Below are 20,000 nucleotides of genomic sequence, written 5' to 3'. Positions count from 1 at the left end.
ATGAGCACAGCCTCCTTTTCCATCCTAACACACAGAGTTCAACCTGTAGCACCTTCCCTCTGATGGAGGACAAAACTGGCCAGGTGCGTTGGGACCTTTTAGAATTGATTACTCCTTTTGGGCTCTGGGCCTGGGGGTCTTCAAACTTTTTATAAAAACCACCCACTTTTGCAGTGCTGGTCAACCTGGTCCCTACCTCCGACCAAACAGCGCTGCGATTGGCCCACCATGAAAGCTGGACCACCCACTAGTGGGCGGTAGGGACCAGGTTGACCAGCACTGCAAAAGTGGGCGGTCTTTATAAAAAGTTTGACAACCCCTGCATGGCTGCTGCTGGGGGAGAAAAACTTGAAGCGTTTCTCAGCTGTCACTAATAAAAACCTGGACTCCTGGAATTGAAAATTTCCCCAACAGCTTCGGTCCCCGCGCTGAAGAGAAGAAAAAGCTTTTTCAGGTCTCAGTGCCCTTCCTGAAGGATGTGAGTAGGGGATAGAGGCACTCAATTTTCCCAGTTCTGCCCTCTTTATCCCTCTGTTGATCCCTCCAGACCACCTGGGCTGCCTGCTGTCACAAAGGAGAAACTGAGGCTCTGGGGCCACACCTAAATCTGACAGCCTAGGGATTTCCCGTCAGTTCTGATAACCAAGCTGCTTTTGCAAAAAGAGCCTTTAAAAAGTGGGTCAGGAAGACAGTAGGGACAGAGAAAAGGAAAAGCCCTGCTACTTCCTGGTCTAACTGCACGTGGACCCAGACATGCGCCTTCCTGTGAGCACATGACTTAATGTGCAAAACAGCCCGGTGGAGAGAGGTTTGCTCAGCGGGCATCTGGATTTATAATCTCTCCTTATCTAATGCTTTTTCCAATTTGTCTACCCGCCACAGACAGGAAGAAGTGCCTCTCCATTTAAGAACCTTTGCAATCCTGGGAGGTTTGGTTAGAGCTCTGCTTTCTAGATTTAAAACAAATCTGTTCCCTCAGAACCAACAGTATTTTCCATTTAATTTTTTTGCTCCTGCTTACCTTTTTGTAAGACTTCATGGTTTTAAGGTTTGAGACTCATTGTCCTTATGAAAATGCTATTTTACAGTGAGATAGAGACCTGGGAAGGATTAGTCACTCTGGGCATACAGCTCGCCTTCACTTGGACTGGAACTCAAGTGTCCTGCCTTCAACTCTGGGGTCTAAAACTTAGAATACACAGAAAGAGGTGACTGTGGCAGAAAAGGGAGAGGTAGTCTGTAGCAGAAGAGAGAGAGCTGCAACCCTGCCTGGCTAACTTTCTGGATGGAATGAACCCACGCAGGTAAACCCGGGTAGGAATAACTCAAAGGTCTGCATTTTCACAAAAACCATCTGATTTTTTTCCCCCTACAGAATATTTAAAACTATCTTGTAAATGCTGAGTGCATGCTGTGTCATGCTGATGGAGAAACCATTGCTCCATGGGTTAAACCAGTGGTAGTCAACCTGGTCCCTACCGCCCACTAGTGGGCATTCCAGCTTTCATGGTGGGCGGTAGCGGAGCAACCAAACAAAGTATAAATAAAAAGATAGATTTAACTATAGTAAGTTGTTTTACAAAGATTTATTCTGCCAAACTTAGTGAAAATCCGACATAAAGTACTTGGTAAATAATTATTATTATATGCTTTGACTTGCTATTAACTCTGCTTTATAAATTTTATAAAGTAAAGTTACTTCCCTACTTTATAAATCACCATTACTGTGGAACTGGTAGGCGGTTAGAAAATTTTACTACTAACAGAGATACAAAAGTGGGCAGTAGGTATAAAAAGGTTGACTACCCCTGAGTTAGACCGTCTAAGTGAGAAGGGTTTGAAGTCAGCCCACTCAGCTTACAGAAGAGACTGGACTCGCCCAGTGACTTTGCTGCTGGCCAATGGGTAGCTCAGGGTCCACAGCTGTGAACTCTCCCTTGGTGGGGTCATTCACATTAAGAAGGTGTGCTCTTTCCCTTCTTAAGAAGGGAATTTATGAAGTGTCGAGGGGCCTCAAGGATGCCACAAGCAAAGGCAGAAAGAGACCACTGGAAGCAGTTAGCTCATTGAGTGAAATTCCATCAGCTAGGCCCCAGAGCTCAGTGACTCATGCCTCTGGCATCCCAGAGTAGGATGAACTTGGTCTAGACTGATGCAGTTTTCTTTCACTCTCTCTGTTTCAGAAATTCCAGTGTGCTCCTGAGAAGGCCCACACCTGAGGGTCATCTCTAATGGTCTATGACCTGCCCCAAAGGTCAAGGAGGATGGATCTACAGAGCTGTGTGGAGAGATGGGGTATCTGTACCACATTCACGGACTAGTCCAGTCATTTACACCTGGGATCCCAAGACACAGAGAAAGCATTAACTGACCCTTCACTTTGACCACACTCTACTCATGGCCACTTTTGAATGTGTGGGCCCCAAACTGGGGAAAATCAAGAGAGGGCTTTAGCTCTCACACTTTATGTAGAAGAGCGAGGGCAAGAAGTCTGCTCCTGTTTTCAAGGCCAAGGTCGTGAGGAGCCAGAGAAGAGGTAGGGAGAGAGGAGAGCACACAGCACACACATTAGCAGCATTGTGTGTGTGTGTGTGTGTGTGTGTGTGTGTGTGTGTGTGTGTGAGACACCACGTCACACAATGGTAGACACTGCCAATAACCAGCTGTGGCATCCGCTGTGTGGGTTGGGTGCATTTTCAAAACTAGAGTAACAAGGGATCTGGGAACTTGGCAATCACCTTATCTTACTTCCTTCCCAGTGCAAAAATCTGGCTCCAGTTCTCCTGGCCAGAGGCCAGCCATTCCTGTTTAAACTACTCTAATGTCAAGGGGCAGCCCTCAGTGTGACAGAGTTTTTGCTCTGAACTTCAAATACACATCCCATTACTTTCTCATCAATATATTTTTAAAATCTTTTTAAAATTTTTTATTTATTTGTTTTAGTGAGGAGAGAGAGAGAGAGAAGGGAGGAAGAGCAGGAAGCATCAACTCCCATACGTGCCTTGACCTGGCAAGCTCGGGGTTTCAAACCTGTGACCTCAGCATTCCAGGTCGACACTTGATCCACTGTGCCACCATATGTCAGGTTATCTTTTTTAATCTTTATTTTATTGATTTTAGAGAGAGAGAGAGAGAAAGGGAGAAAGCCTCTGGCCAGCTTGCTGAGTGGATAGAGTATCGGCCAGGCATGCTGACATCCCAGGTTCTGTCCCCAATCAGGGCACACAAGAGAAGCAACTATCTGCTCGTCTTCCCTTCCCTACTCCCCTTCTCTCCTTCTTCCTTTCTCACAGCCAGTGGCTCAGTTGGTCTGAGCATCAGCCTCAGATGGGGGCTGTCAGTTGGATCCTGGTTGGGGAGCATGTGGATGTCGGATTATCTCTGTGCCTCTTACAAAAGAAAGGAATAAAGAAAGAGAGAGAGAGAGAAAGGAAGGAAGGAAGGAAGCGTAGAAGGAAGGAAGGAAGGGAGGGAGAGAGAGAGAGAAAGGGAAAGAAAGAAAGAAAGAAAGAAAGAAAGAAAGAAAGAAAGAAAGAAGAAAGAAAGAAAAGTAAGAAAGAAGAAAGAAAGAAAGAAAGAAAGAAAGAAAGGGAGAGAGAAAGGAAGGAAGGAAGGAAGGAAGGAAGGAAGCGTAGAAGGAAGGAAGGGAGGGAGAGAGGGAGGGAGAGAGAGAGAGAAAGGGAAAGAAAGAAAGAAAGAAAGAAAGAAAGAAAGAAAGAAAGGGAGAGAGAGAGAGAAAGAGAGGGAGAGAAAGAGAAAGAGAAAGAGAAAAAAAGAGAGAGAGGATCTGCTCCTGTATGTGCCCTGAATGGGAATTGAACCGCAACCTCTGCACTTTGGAACAATGCTCTAACCAACCAAGCTCTCTGGCTAGGGCCTTCCAATCTATCTGAATTCTGAGAGTTAATATAAATCATAGGCATTGTCTCTATGGTAGCACTTCAGATATTTGAAGAGAACCACTGTCTCTCTCCTCCCCCATGTTGTTTTTCTTGACACAACATCTTCATTTCCTCTTGTGATATGGTTTCCAGACCTGACTCCATCCTGCAGGCCTTCCTCTGGGTGACCTAGTTAAGAGATGTCCCCAGAACTGAACCTTGCACTCATTTCTTGGTCCAAAAAAATAAAGACTTTAGGAAAATAACTTCTTTCAATGCACTGGCTTATGTTTAATTTTTTAGTAGCCATATCATACCCGTGCTTAGACTGTGCTGTTAGTCAACCAGTTCCGTTAAGGGATATTTTAAATATAATCAATACTTTTCAGGTACTCGAGCTTTTGCTCTGTGGCTGAGTCCCCCCTGCTCCCCATGAACCTTGATATAGGACCTTCTGTTCATCCCTAATATGTTAGTTTGGGCCTGTTATTTCAATCTACTGAGGTTTTTCTGAATCTTATTCCATAATGTTCTATTCCATCAACCCTTCCTAGTTTTGTGTCTCTAATGAATTTGATCAGTACTCATTTTAATCTCCATGTGCATTTCTGATACATGATGAAAAGGTAGGAGTGGGGCCTTGGGAAGCACCACAGGACCCATCCACTGTGTTCACATTGACCACTCTGCAGTTGTCCTAGACACCCTTAGTCAGTACTCTGTGACTTCACCCAATGGCATGACCACCAAACCTACATCTTGTCCTCTTGTCCACAACATGAGTAAGAGACATTTCTTTAGCCAAGTGGAGTGGTTCCATGACTTCAGCTTTCAACACAGGCTATTACATGAAGTATTTCAGAGAAACTTCTCAGCATCCCACAAAAATCCCCTCTGTTGGCCGTGGCGGCTTCCTGCCCATCAGGCCAGCTCTGCCTTAGCCACAAAGTTCTGGGGGGAATAATCCTCTGGAAACTCTCAAAGGCTCTCCTCGGACATCCTGACATCTGGGCTCTTTCATGACCTACTTTCATCCGAAACCACAGGGAAGGGGTTACAGGGCACTGCCCGGTGTCTGTGGCTGGAAATGCAAGCCCCTAGTCTAGCTAACAAAGACCAGTCTGATTTGTATGACAGTAAGAGGGAGGTCTTCTAGGAAAATGCAGAGTTTGGAAGGCTGTGGATATCATCTGGCCCTTCAAGTCAGATATCCCCCCAGATCATCCTCTCAGGGTTACTGTAAATCACTTAGGATTTGGCTCCTACCTTAGAATGACCTTCTAGTATTCCCTAAAGCCCTGGTCGGCAAACTGTGGCTCTTTAGCCCTTGAGTATGACTCTTCCACAAAAGCGGGCGCTACCTCGATAAGGAATGCACCTACCTATATAGTTTAAGTTAAAAAAATTTGGCTCTCGGCCCTGGCCGGTTGGCTCAGTGGTAGAGCATTGGCCTGGCATGCAGGGGTCCTGGGTTCAATTCCCGGGCAGGGCACACAGGAGAAGCGCCCATCTGCTTCTCCACCCCTCCCCCTCTCCTTCCTCTCTGTCTCTCTCTTCCCCTCCCGCAGCCGAGGCTCCATTGGAGCAAAGGTGGCCCGGGAGCTGGGGATGGCTCCTTGGCCTCTGCCCCAGGCGCTAGAGTGGCTCTGGTCACAACAGAGCGATGCCCTGGAGGGGCAGAGCATCGCCCCCTGGTGGGCAGAGCGTCGCCCCCTGGTGGGCGTGCCGGGTGGATCCCGGTCGGGCGCATGTGGGAGTCTATCTGACTGTCTCTCCCCGTTTCCAGCTTCAGAAAAATACAAAAAAAAAAAAATGGCTCTCAAAAGAAACTTCGATCATTGTACTCTTGATATTTGGCTCTGTTGACTAATGATTTTGCTGACGCCTAAGGCGTGTATCTTGTCTTCTTAGATTATAAGGGCTGGAGGACAAGGGCCCAGTTTTCTCTCCCTAATGGTGTCCCAGACCATGAAGTGCATGCAACAGATACCTAATAATGTCCAGGATAAAGGCAGGAACCAAGCTTTCCTGTCATGGGCTCTCAACCCTTCCAGAATAAGAAAGTACTCTCCAACATATATGTTCAATTACTTCTCTACCTATTTTACCCAATCAAGAGTCTGATTCTCATATGACTTATATTATTTCCCCTTCAAATGCTGAGCATTAAAACTGCCCATGGAAGTGGTCAGTAAAACTCAGTTGGAGTGATATTCACAGAGTCCTTTTCCAGAATCATTTCTCCTGGTGGCAAAATCCACTGACATTTTGGCCCACCTTCTTTTGCTTCAAACCATCAATGACTTTCTTATGCCCGGAAACCTGGATCTTCATTTGACAAAGTGGTTCTTGGCTGAACAGAGGCCCATTAAAGATGTTCTAAACAAGCTCACTGTCTTAGTAGACAGGGCAGCACTATAAATGAATGGGAGAGTCTTCACCTAAGGGGATAATGATCTTTGATTTGCATTTCTGGGAAGAAGAAAATCTGGGAGTTGGAGATATTGTTCCCATTAGGTACCCAGCATGATTTCTATTGGATAAAATGATATAGAGCCCCTGCCCTTCCAGGGAGCTTCCAATCTCATTGGAAAGATGGGATACATATAAGTGGGCACTAATCATTCTGTAGGAGGTTATACAGAGTAGAGATGAAAAGTGTGAAATTGGGCTGGAAAAACTCAAATTACAAACTTCATGGCAGAGCAAACTTGTCAGCACTAAACAAAATACATCAACTCTATAATCATCTCTGCTAGTTACCCTTAATAAACTAAGCAGCGTTTGAGGAATGTGGGCTGGAAGTCTCATCCTGCCAGCAGAGGGAAGGCGGAGGATCCTGTTCCATGCTCCACTGCGGGCTTGGACAAGTTCCCAGCATGCTCTAGGAATATGTGCGAAAAGAGCAGGAAAGTGTGAGTCATGAGAGGAAAACGTAAATATCACAGTCTGGGTAGAACTTCCTCTAGAGCCCAAATAGGACAATTTCAAGAGCCTCCTTTCTTCAGCATTCATCTTGGGGTCAGCTGGAGGTTTCTTGGCCCACACTCATGGCACCTCTCACTGCCCGTGGGGGGTGACATCCAACACGTTCCTTGAGGAAGAAGTTTTGGCTGCCTACTCCTCTGGCCCTAAGCTCCATGTTCTCTGCAAGCGGAATGGTGCAATAACTATGTGCTAATTTCATTGTTTAATTGGAGAACTTGTTGAAAAGATAAATGTGAAGTTGAGCCATACTTGTAGAACGATCACAAACCTCTTGCCACTCCTGACATTGCCTCAGCTCAGGCTGGCCACAGCAGTCACCTGAGAGAGCTTAAAAAAGTTACCTGGTCCCCCCAGGGTAGGTTCTGATTCAGTAGGTGTGAGGTGAGACCCCAGTATCTGCATTTTTATAAAGAGTAAATTACACTTTTATACATAACTTGGGCAAGCATTTTAGAAAAATGTTTTCTCTATTTTTTTTGTCAATATCAAGAAACTTTAAAATATACATAGTTTAAACCATATATAATTTCACAAATTCCATTGAAATCATCAAAGATGCAGTAAAAATTATGAATTGATATGCATCATTTGATATGAATAAGTATTGTAATTCTATATAGACTGATTTATATACATCCAATAATCAAGAAAGATTAATTTATAATAGGTTATAATATAGAATATTTGGCAACTAATAAAAATAATGGTTTGAAAAATATTTGATAATGATAAAATTCTCATTATATATAACATTAAATTAAAATTTCAGATATAAAAATTGAGTCATAAGATTTCAACATTATGAGTATTACCCAGTGTCTGTATTTTATTTATTTATATATTTTTAAGATTTTATTTATTCACTTTTAGAGAGAGAAGAGAAAGAGAGAGAGAAGGAGGGAGGAGCAGGAAGCATCAACTCCCATATGTGCCTTGACCAGGAAAGCCCAGGGTTTTGAACCGGCGACCTCAGCATTCCAGGTCGCTGTTTTACCCATTGCGCCACCACAGGTCAGGCATGTCTGCATTTTTAGAGTGATTCTGATCCCCAACTAGATTGAGAACAACTTTCCTGTGGTGGGCAGACTGCGATGGCCCCAGGGTCTCCTGTGCTTGAGCTTGGGTCACCTTTCTCATGCTGTACAAGGTTGTTTTGTGTGACCCACAGAAGACAGCAGAAATGACAGGGTAGCACTTCCAAGATCAGCTTAGGAGAGACTGTGGCTTCCATGTTTCGCTCCCTCTCTGTCTTTTTTTTTCAAATCACTGGCTCTGGACGGAGACAACTACCATACCTTAAGGGAAATCAGGGAGCCTATGGAGATGTTGCGCGGAGAGGGCCAGAGGGCTCCTGCTACCAGCCAGAAGGAAACTATACAGCCTGCCAACAACCACAGGAGTCAGCTTTGCACCGACGCTTGATCTCAGCCAAAAGTCCAAGAAGTGATCCACAGGAGTTAACTTGGGAGGACCTCCCAGCCCCAGCAGGCAGCCTGACCGCAACCTCATGAGAGATTCAGAGCAAAATCAAACAGCCCCCGGATTCCTGACCCTAGAAACTATGTGAGATAAGAACATGTTGTGTAAAGCTGGAAACCATGGAGCCACTAACTTGTTACAAAGCAATTGATAACTAATACATTTTCCTAGTCCACAGTGCAAGCTCCTGAGCATAGCCCAGAAGGCTTTCTATGTCCACTTCTCTAGCTGCATGTCACATGACCCCCAGATTCATACATTTTTGAGCAGTACTAACCTGTTTCTCCCCAGTTCACACCTCTATGGCACCGGGCCCGTGCCCAAGCCTTTCCCTCCTGACGCCCTTTCCCCACTTATATGGCATCCCCTTCTCCAGAAATCCGCCCTCAACTGCCCCCACAGCAAATCAAGCAGGCCTGGATTTCCTGCCTTAGCACTTACACAAAATCAGTAAGTAGAAGGTGAGTTGAATGAAGAAAAGAGAACACCTACACGAAAGAGTCCCCCAGAGCACACGACTTGCCTCTATGTGGTTGATCAGCGAATTGTCAAATCTGAAGCCCGGAATCCTTTTCTCACTGCACACCACACCCACGTCTTCTGTGTGCTTGCAGTCCGTGACACCCCAGCCATTGGAGGAGCAGGCTGCGAGGGTCACCTCTTTGCCGGTGCAGGAGATATTGTCTAACCAGATGGGCCCTGAAGGAAACAGAGAAAAAAACCAAACACTATGTTAAAGTTTTGAATCTTTGGGGGCACCAATGTTGTACACAGAAAGAGAATTTTCCTCTAAGCTTGGCAGCTGGGTGTGGTCATCAACTGATTTTTGGTGTGTGAAAATATTGCATGTAGTTCTAGACCACCTGGATTTCCTTGCCAGAGGGATGGATAGACTGGACATGAACAGGGAAGAAACCCGAGTGGAGCCTGGATGTCACCTGCTCTTGAGGAAAGAGCAGTAACTTTGAATACTAAGCTAGGTTTGAATTCCGGCTCAGCCACTTAGCTATATAACTTAGGTCAAAGCCCTTTTGTCTCGTCAGTAAAGGGGATAATAATGACACTTGAATCATAGGAATGTGAGCAAACCAGAGATAACACGTGGCGTGTGCCCAGTACTGTTGGCCCAGAGTTCCTCACAATGGTAGCAATGATGCCACTGATTTTAGCTACACTGACTAGGGCACAAGCCAGACTCACCTTCCATCTGTAGCGGAGGCTGCACTGCGGCCTCTCAAGTGAAGTCTAAGCTGTCCTGTCACAGAGTCTTTGAAGGCATTTTCACATATGTTACTCCTTGACTTCCCCACACCTCAGGGAAGATGACATTTTATTGAATGAAGATGACATTTTATTGGATGAGGTGACATTTTATTCACGCTCACAGATGCAGAGCTCTGGTTCAGGGAGGGCAAGTGATGTTCATGGCCACCCCCTGAACCTGGTATCCTGGTCCTTTCAGTATTGTCCCCTCTGAGGTTTCCACCCACCGACTCAAAGACTGACCCACAGTGCCACCTCCCTATGTGTCTGGAGTCAGGTGAAGGCAGGGCTGGGCTGCAGCAGGGCAGTCTGCCTGGGCATCCCTGTGCAACCCTGCTCACTCCCTGTGCCTTCACCTGCTCTGCATGAGTAGAGAACTCAGTGTGCAAAGTGACAGAGGTAATGAGACGCCACCTCACACTAGGGTGGCTACTACCAAACAAACAAACAAAAACAGAATATCTTGGCAAGAATGTGGAGAAATTGGAATCCTGTGCACTATTGGTAGGAATGTAAAATGATACAACCACTATGGCAAAAAGCATGGCAGTTCCTCAAGAAGTGAAAAATAGAATTACCAATACAATCTAGCAATTCCCACTTCTGAGAATATACCCAAAAGTGTCGACAGTGGGGCCTCAAAGAGACATTAGCACACTCATGTGCCTTACAGCGTTACTGTACCCTACTAGCCAACAGTGGGGCAACCCCAGTGTACATTGACACAATGTGCTGTATCTATACAGGGGAATATTACTCAGCCTTAAAAAAGAAGGAAGTTCTAACACATGCACAACGTGGGTGAATCTTGGGTTCGTTAGGCTGAGTGAAATAAGCCAATCAGAGAAGACAAACACCGTGTGACTCACTTATGGGAGGTCCTTAGAGTAGTCAGATTCATAGAGACAGAAAGTAGAATGGGGGTGCTGGGACTAGAGGAGAGGAAATGGGGAGTGGTTTTTAATGGGGACAGAGTTTCAGTTTTACGAGGTGAAAGTGTTCTGGAGCTGGTCTGGGTGGTACCACAATGTGGACTGAATGCACTCAACATAACCCACCAGATACTGAAAAACGGTTAAGAGGGCACATTTTTTAATGTTATGTGTATTTTACCGTAATTAAAAATAAAATAATTTTTATAAAGCGCTACAGGGTTTTTCAAATAGTGATTTGTATATAGAAGCCACAAATGAAAGGAAACAGAATCACACCTGTGACCTTTCTAGGGCTGCATGTAGCTCTCTGCAATATTAGGAGTCAGATTACCTGGGTTCATATTCTCTCTCAGGCTTGGGTACTACATGATTCAGTGAACTAACTGCTTAAACAAGCCTGGTCCCCATTTCCAAAGAGAAAACAATAGATACCAACAAACAGGTTGCCGTGGATATTCAATGAGATAATCTGTGTGCCTAGTACACACCCAGCCTCCCTTTCTCCCTCCTCCTCCCAGTAAGTCAGAAAAACAAAGAATACTTTTGTTTCCATGATGCAAAGATGAAGCAGATAAAAACACTCCCATTGCAGAGACGAGAAAACCAAGGAGATCTTGAGGCTCTGAATGGTCGGGGAGAACACAGGGCCAGTCTCCTGACATCGAGGCCCTGCCGAAACGTGTCCGCCATGACAGATGGCTGCTCAGGGCTCCAACGAGAGCCCTTCAAATGCATTGAGGGGAACAGCTTATTGAAAACATCTGGGCTGAGGTTTTCCAACTGGTTTCTCAATTTGGCCTGGTTTTCAAGCCATCAAGTTCCACTGAAACATATGCTTGCTAACCGATTGCTGTTTCAAAAACAAACCAATGTTTGTCTTGCTAAGTACCAGCAACGGAGAAGACCCTGCGCGTCTGACGTGGCCTCTTCCTTGGAACACCACATAGCAAAACTGCTGGAGGGGTGGTGGGGGTGGGGGAAAGAAGCAGCGCCCTTCTTCCAGCTGCAGTGAGAGGAGCTGGACAATGTGCGGGCGAAGGCGGTGTGAAGAGCTGAGAAACACTTCTGGGACTGCATAACTTCTCCTAAGGAATGTTTGCAATTAGCCCCTGGGGTGCTGATGGGAATGAACTCACACCAAAGAATGGCTTTCTTAAGAAGCTTCAGGACACCCTCAATCATTCTACCCTCTGTATATTCTCACCAAGTATTTTCTTCTTAGATGGTAGAAATACAAATTTCTGCTTAGCCCAAGACATCACCACCATGCATGGTATTCTCATATGGCCTGGTTCCATGACAATCTTTTTCCTGTATGCTTTAATGCCTATCAACTATTACTAGACTGCCCTGATCCCGAAGCTGCCGGCCCTGGCTCTGCCCACCAGAAGGCAGGCTGATTCCAGCCATGGTGCAGCAGAGGCCCTTTCAGAGCAGCTAAGGAAGTGGTACTTGGGACACATATGGGGCTGAAACCCCGCACACAAAAAGCCAGTTACCCAGAAGCAAAACTTCATTTTAGCCTTTCCACTCATTTACTCTAAGAGATGAAAGTGGAAGAGATGTGTAAATAACAGACCATTTGGAAGAGGAAGATCATGAAAGAACTTCCACTCGAAAGCCAGAGTGTTCCCCTGGGCTCTGTCAGGGAAATGGAGATTGTCCTGGTTAGAGTTGTCAGGGCCTCACTTGGTCACCTGCTGGCTTTGTCACTCGAGCTGAAGAATTGGGGGGGAGGGGTACATTGGAGATCAGATCTGATTTCAGATCTAAGGACAGGAAGCGGAAAGCAACTGTCCTAGGCTCAGGTGGCTGTGAGACCCATCCAGACGGTAAGAAGTAGGGCCGCTGTCCCCTACTGGAACCCTCTAACAGGGCTGGTGATTTCCCTGAGCTCAGAGATGTTTTGGGAGAAAAGACCCACTGACAGGCCAGGCTGAAAAACCTAACAACTGTGGGGTCTCTCCCTGGCTTTATTACTACACCCTAAACTTGAGAGGGGTCATGACAGTGAGCACTCCTGAAGGGGTGCCCTCTGCCGGGAGCAGCTGCAGCATTCCCAGCTCCTCCATGGGAATACACCCAGGGCTCTGGTCACGTTCTCTGGTCACCATGTCAAGTACTGTTTGCTAACTCTTCTCACTATTCTCCCGAACCAACAAGAATCAATCAGCTAATATTTACTAAATTTCCACTATGAACCCAGTGCTAAAAATCCTAACCTGAAATCCAAATACTCTTATATTTAAAAGGTCTCTTGTGAAGTAAACCCAAGTTCCACTTTATTGGACTGCACGATCCTTAAAGTCCTGGAGATATGACAAATTAGTTTAGTGTTTGTTTCTCCCTTCTTGTCTTTGATACCACTTTCCTAAGTCCTGATGTTTTCAAGATCCACACAGATGACCCTTCTAGTACTCTTGGACTCTTCGTCACTCGTCCTCCTCTGTCCAATGATTTTAAAAGCTCAGCATTTGCTAACTCTTTTTTGCTGCTTTTCCTCTCATCCCTGTGGCAGGGCCCAGAGTCAGCGTCAGAGAACATTTCACTCCAAGCACAGTTACTCCAACAGCCTATGTTCATCTGCACAGAGGTGAGATACATATGATATGGGCTTTATTTCGCCTACACTTGCTAGAATAGCAGAAAGCCAGGGCTGGAAGGGACCACAGCAATGATCTAATTCAATGAATCCCAAACCTAGCTACGCATACAAATCACTTGGGAAGGCCTCCAGAATTCACAGGGTTTTAGACTCCAGCCCAGACACTAACCCAGAATATCGGGGATGGGTCTGCCCAGGGGATTCTCATGCCATCGATGTGACATTACTCCATTGATCCAGAGCAAGACTTTGGGCACCTCTGCTTTTGTCCAGTGAGCCAAGTCAGGGAAGGCAACTCTCAACTCTTGTTTTTTTGTTTTGTTTTCTTTAAATAATGCTCTTCACCCTTATCTATTTCCTTACTTAAGACCATAAACTATGAAAGTTTTAAAAGTTATTGATAGCCCAACTTTCAGATTGGGAAACTGAGGCCAAAGACGCTATATATGTACATATCCTTAACCAGGGAGGAAAGAATATGCCAATCAAAGTGAAAACTCAAAGTAACTCTGTTCATTTATGACCAAGCTCAAAATAGCACGTGAGTGTTGAACTACGGGGCAGGAGGGTGTGGAGAGTGGAAGGCTAGCCTCCGGCAGCTTTTGTGAGAAGGAGCACAAGGAACTCCTTGGAAGGGTGCTGGGGAGAAAGGCACCAGTTCCACAGGCAGGCCACAGGCTTGGGGAAGTGAGCACAGACTGACTTCAGCTCCTGCCTAAAGTCACCAACCAGTCTGGTTTACCCAAGATAGCAGACTTTGTGTGCTAAAGTCAGGAATGTCCACGCAAAGCAGCCAGTGGGCACTGTACCTGCCCCAGCTCCCTCCTCTCCTGCCTTCCTGCAAAAACACAGACGGCTGCTTAAGTGGAGTACTATCAGGAATTCAGACTCGACTGTGAGTGCAGAGTCCTCCTCCGGGTTAACCGCATGCAAGCCTGTTCCGGGGATTCCCGGAGACACTAGCACCAGTTCCAAAGCCCACAGTGTTTACCTTCCCCCTTGCCATACGAGGAGCTGGGGGTCCAGGACTTGGCCTCCACGTATCCCAGCTCCCGGCAGACCACATGGGCGGCGTGGATGGAGAAGTCGTCGTCACACACAGTGCCCCACTGGCCTTTGTAGTACACCTCCACTCGCCCCTCGTTGTGCTTCCTCTTCTGCCCCGCCAGGCGCAGCTGAATCTTGGGGACGTCGGAGGGCACCTGAGGCGAGCGGTACTCAGGAGCAGGCTGCTGGAAGTACTCCAGGTAGTGGGGCCAGCCCTCATACTGTGCCAGGCTCAGCGGCAGGAACAGGGAGAGCACAGCCCAGCAGCAGCCCAGGCAGGAGCCTCCCCGCCTCGCCATGCCTGTGCTCTGGCTGGGAGACCTCGCGGAGGGGCAGTGGGTGCTTCGGGGCCCCAGGCAGGCGTCTCCTGGAAGAGAGGAGGGACGCAGGTTACAGAAATCTACAGAACGTCATGCCCTGGCCAGGTTGGCTCAGCGGTAGAGCGTCGGCCTAGCGTGCGGAGGACCCGGGTTCGATTCCCGGCCAGGGCACACAGGAGAAGCGCCCATTTGCTTCTCCACCCCTCCGCCGCGCTTTCCTCTCTGTCTCTCTCTTCCCCTCCCGCAGCCAAGGCTCCATTGGAGCAAAGATGGCCCGGGCGCTGGGGATGGCTCTGTGGCCTCTGCCCCAGGCGCTACAGTGGCTCTGGTCGCAACATGGCGACGCCCAGGATGGGCAGAGCATCGCCCCCTGGTGGGCAGAGCGTCGCCCCTGGTGGGCGTGCCGGGTGGATCCCGGTCGGGCGCATGCGGGAGTCTGTCTGACTGTCTCTCCCTGTTTCCAGCTTCAGAAAAATGAAAAAAGAAAAAAAAAAAAAAAAAAAAAAAAAAAGAAATCTACAGAACGTCCAAGGGGCTGCATACCTTTTTGCTCAGTATGTAAAGCCCTAGACATTGCAGACTCCCATCTCCTCCCTTCTCCCACTTTTCATTCCTGAAAGGTCTGTATACTCACGTTTCTTTTCACTCCCACCTTCCCCTATCTTTAAAATGCTCCTTTTCTCCCCCCCCCCCCACTAGGGTTCCTGGCAGGAAACAAAACACACAGATTTGAGGACAGTGTTTTAAAAGAGGCCTACGGAGATAGGAGCAGAGATAACAGGGACACCCCGGCTGGCCATGGAGAAGAGCTGGTACCACGCTGGCAGGAAGCACTAGGGAGGGAGTGGTTACCAGATGCTGAGAGTGGCTAAGCTTGGAGGGCCACCTGTTTGGAGCTGTGGCCTCAGTAAAGTGTCAAAGAGCCAACCCACAGCAACAGAGGCAGGAGCAGTGGACACCTGGCCTCACTCTCCTACAGTCCTCTTTCCCTTTCTGGTGCCTCTGACTGGGGCAACCAAATCTCATTGGTGGTGTCTGTATGGTCTCCTAGTCATAGGAGGTGGTGGGGAGGGAGGGCAGCCATCCAAAGGGCAAGCAGAGGGTGCCAGGACAGTCTTCTCTTTCTCCCCACTTCTCACATCTCATTCCCTGTAGCTCAAATCTCACCTCCTCAGGCAGCATATTGCTTAAGCAGCCTTCAGGGCTCTGCCTCCAAGAGGGCTTATTATCTAGACATTCTTAGCACTCTTTCTATGCATTTTCATGTCCCCAAGTAGCTCCCACACTTCTAAGGGTAGGACTTCTCTGGCTCCTCCAGAATGAATATTACAGGGTCATGGACTCGTTTCTTAAATAAGGTGATTTGACCCTGGCCAGTTGGCTCAGTGATAGAGCATTGGCCCAGCATGTGGATGTCCCGGGTTTGATTCCCAGACAGGGCACCCAGGAGAAGCACCCATCTGCTTCTCTACCCTTCCCCCTTTCACTTTTCTCTCTCCCTCTCTCTCTCTTCTCTTCCCCTCCTGCAGCCATGGCTCAGTTGGGGAGCAGCCATGGCTAAATTGGCCCCGGGCAGTGAGGATGGCTCCATGGTCTCTGCCTCAGGCACCAAAAAATAAAAATAAAAATAAATAAAATAAAGGCTCTGGTTGCAACAAAGCAGTGGCCCCAGATGGGCAGAGCATCACTCTCTAGTGGGATCGCCAGGTGCATCCTGGTCAGGGCGCATGTGGGAGTCTGTCTCTCTGCCTCCCCTCCTCTCACTAAAATTTTTTTTAAAAAAGGGGGTGATTTGGTTCCAGGGTCTGAGCTGCTGGTGAGATGCCACGCTGAAGGGGTCCTGTATGAACTCTCGGGCACTCCCATGCAGGATGCCCTCTATCCCTCTGGATGTTAGTGGCCCTGGATGGAAGCAGCTTCTGCCAGGGGCGGAGAACAGCAACAGGAGGCTTAGAGTCCTTGCCTGACTTGCTCACAGGCTGCTGTTCTCTCTGCACATACATCAGACCTTCTTGGGGCTCAGCTTTCCAGCTCCAGGCCTTCAGATGCACCAGTACACTGCCCACCCGTGCCTCTGATGGTGGTATGTCACACTCTGGAATACAAGATGGCTGAGGCCGCTGAGTGAGGTCAGGGCAAAACCCCGTGAACAGCTTGTACACTGGGCTTGTCCTTGGCTGAACTGTCGCTTCTGCAAGCAGCAGCCTCGGAGTGCAGCCTTCAGACTCATCCCTCACCCTTGGGGAAGCCAAGAATGCCCCAGTGACAATTCCATCCCTCTTCACAGATTCTGTCCAAGGGGCACAGGGGCTGACAGCAGCCAGCTCTTTGTATACAGAGGAGGCATCAAGCTCTCCGTGGCAAACAGAAAAGAGGCTGAATATCCAGTGATCAGGGCAAGGAGGGCTGGACAGATTCTGGAGTCTGAATCCTCATTCTGACACTTACTAGCTCATATGACCTTGGGCAAAATTCTTACCTTCTCTGTGCTTCAGTCTCCTTGCTATAAAATTGAGACAATAATTGTACCTCACTCATAGAATTATTTTGAAGATTGAATGGATGGCACATAATAAACACTATAGGAGACTCTGATAAACAAAAATGTAAAATTCTCAAGATCATGGTCACCTTACGAAGATAGAGCCTGCCCCTAGGAGTCCAACAATAGCAAGCTCATTGTTGGTCAAATAAGTTTGTAAATATGATGTATATGTTTGCTCGCTTATAGTTTGCATTATGTGTGGGACACAAGCTGTAAGCTAGCAAAGTCATTACAGCCTAAGGCAGGGGTCCCCAAACTACGGCCCCGCGGGCCACATGCGGCCCCCTGAGGCCATTTATCCGGCCCCTGCCGCACTTCTGGAAGGGGCACCTCTTTCGTTGGTGGTCAGTGAGAGGAGCATAGTTCCCATTTAAATACTGGTCAGTTTGTTGATTTAAATTTACTTGTTCTTTATTTTAAATATTGTATTTGTTCCCGTTTTGTTTTTTTACTTTAAAATAAGATATGTGCAGTATGCATAGGGATTTGTTCATAGTTTTTTTTATAGTCCGGCCCTCCAATGGTCTGAGGGACAGTGAACTGGCCCCCTGTGTAAAAAGTTTGGGGACCCCTGGCCTAAGGTGTAGTTTTAAAACTACGCTTTTCCCCACACCCTTGACTGTTGCATGGTGGGGGGTGGTGCACTCTCATGAGGAATCCCATTATGCCTCAACTAAGTGACTTTGTATCAGAGGCGTCCTTGTTTGTATATTGGATTAAAGGTTTTGATTTCTACACTATAAAATGGGAGAGAGGAGCCCATGCTAGAGAACAGAGAAAGGCCACCTGGAGGAGAGGAGAGGCAGCCAAGATGGCAGAGTGCTGAAGGAGAAGCCAGTTTGTGCAGAGTTTGTGCAGAGAGACGGAGATGGGTAACAGAGGTGAATAAGGCTGGTGAGGTACAAACCTTTGATTCTGGGAAAACTTGGATAAGTCAGTGGCTTTGGGAGCCCTGAATGGAAATGGCAGTGTTTTCCCACTGTGTGTATTTCTTGCCCGCCGGTGCAAGCTAGAATTAAAGGTAATGGCCCACCAGTTTGTGGCTCTGTTGTTTCATTACCGTCTTCCTGAATCAAATGCAAATCTGCATGGGCCAGGTGGCTGTAATGGTGGCCATGGCTACTGGCTTTACACTCATATAACAAGAAATAAGTACATATTTAGCTCATGTGCCTTGGCCCTTACATAGTCCACAGAGTGGGGGAAACTATCTTAAAGGGACTGCAGGTATGTCTTGGGGAAAAGGAAATAGAGGTGGGATATGGGGCCCCCAAAAGCAAAACCAGGACCAGTCGGTAGAAACTAAAGGGTGATAGTATACATTTCATTTTAACCAGGTCCAGAGGGTTAGGCTAATTATATTCCTCAGTTCATGTCACATCACTATCAAGGAAGGACCAGATAACTGCACAGAGCGGCTCAGGAGGGATGACCTAACTTGGAGAGGAACAGTTACACATCTGTTGGGATGGCCAGGCAGTATTCAGTCCCCATGGTGGGTGCTGGGGTGGAGATGACAGTGTTCAGGGGACAGTCAGGACTGAGTACTATGGAAGGATCTCCATTTTTACTAAATATCCAGCCATCTATCTGTCTCTTATGATTCACAAGCAAGGCCAGGAAATTGTCAGGGTTCTATGATAGCCCCCTTCAGACCACCGCTGCTTTAAAGGAAAGAGTTGAGCCTCCCCTGCCCAGCCACACTGCGTTCCCATCACAGCACGTCTGCAACCACAAGCACATTACACTTCGCTGGGATCCTGAGGCCTGGGTGGAGAAGAAAATTAGGAACTACAGAAGGCTAAAGACTTCATCAGAGCTGTACCGTGAGTGCAGGCAAAGCCAGAACTATGTAGTTACCCCCAAGCTACCAAAACTTCAACAATCCACCATAACATATAAAAACATGTCTAGCCTGACCAGGCGGTGGTGCAGTGGATAGAGCGTCGGACTAGGATGCAGAGGACCCAGGTTCGAGACCCTGAGGTTGCCAGCTTGAGCGCGGGCTCATCTGGTTTGAGCAAAGCTCACCAGCTTGGACCAAAGTCGCTGGCCCGAGCAAGGGATTACTTGGTCTGCTGAAGGCCCGCGGTCAAGGCACATATGAGAAAGCAATCAATGAACAACTAAGGTGTCACAACGAAAAACTGATGATTGATGCTCATCTCTCTCCATTCCAGTCTGTCTGTCCCTATCTATCCCTCTCTCTGACTATCTTTCTGAAAAAACAAAACAAAACAAAATGTCTAAATTCCACCTGGGACATAGACACCTTTTAATTTGGCATGTATCTACATTTCCTAGCTTCAGTTCCAATGACACTTCTCTCCTTGTCCCCACTTTAGCTCTTCACACGTCTCCTGTCCCATCATATCAACCTATATTTGGCTTAAGTCTCTCTACCCAGATCAATGTGCTTCCTTACCCACCCTTTCCTTCCCCTCCAAATAGCCTATGTCATGATCCTTCTCATTGAAGGAAACCTTCCCAGATCCTGCTATTCAGAACAAATGTCTTCTCGGATTCCCTTAAAAATAGCATTTGCTTGTGCTTTACACTGTTGTCACGTCAGGCTCTGCAAAACTCATAGCTTCAAGGGGCAGAAGCCACCTCTTTGTCATTTACACACAGTACCACATGCTTCTGGCTTCAGAAGACTAGCTGGTACTAGATAGACCTTCCTGCCAAGAACAACCGGAAAAGGTAGATAAAATTCAAAAGCATATATTTGAAGATATCGGAGAGCTATCGAGGCAGAAAGGACTCAAAGAGCCAAGTGTCCTGAGATAGGAACTGTACTGAAGTGAGCCTCACTGTACCGCTTTTCCCCTCAAGGAATTTGCCAGTTCCAAGGCATTGGCCAATAGACTGAGAAGCTAACTAAACAAAGCATTTGGAAGCCTCCCAGGACTGAGAAACAAAAATAGTTCGGCTTGT

The 20,000-nt window shown here is 47.2% G+C and overlaps 1 protein-coding gene across 2 annotated transcripts in view; it reads right to left on the bottom strand.

Moving 5' to 3' along the window:
* Positions 1-20,000, bottom strand: part of LOXL2 (lysyl oxidase like 2) — a 109,188-nt gene that overhangs the window by 55,989 nt on the left and 33,199 nt on the right. For both annotated transcript variants that reach the window (XM_066267424.1, XM_066267434.1), the window contains exons 2-3: positions 14,143-14,565; positions 8,872-9,047 (exon numbers count right to left, since the gene is read on the bottom strand). In XM_066267424.1, coding sequence (XP_066123521.1) covers positions 8,872-9,047; positions 14,143-14,497 — 531 coding nt within the window. In that variant the 5' untranslated portion in view covers positions 14,498-14,565. The remainder of the gene's footprint in view (positions 1-8,871; positions 9,048-14,142; positions 14,566-20,000) is intronic.

Source organism: Saccopteryx bilineata, chromosome 1, assembly GCF_036850765.1.
Source record: "Saccopteryx bilineata isolate mSacBil1 chromosome 1, mSacBil1_pri_phased_curated, whole genome shotgun sequence".
Classification (NCBI taxonomy): domain Eukaryota; kingdom Metazoa; phylum Chordata; class Mammalia; order Chiroptera; family Emballonuridae; genus Saccopteryx; species Saccopteryx bilineata.
Note: the sequence above shows the minus strand (reverse complement) of the source record. Positions and strands in the feature narration are given on the sequence as shown.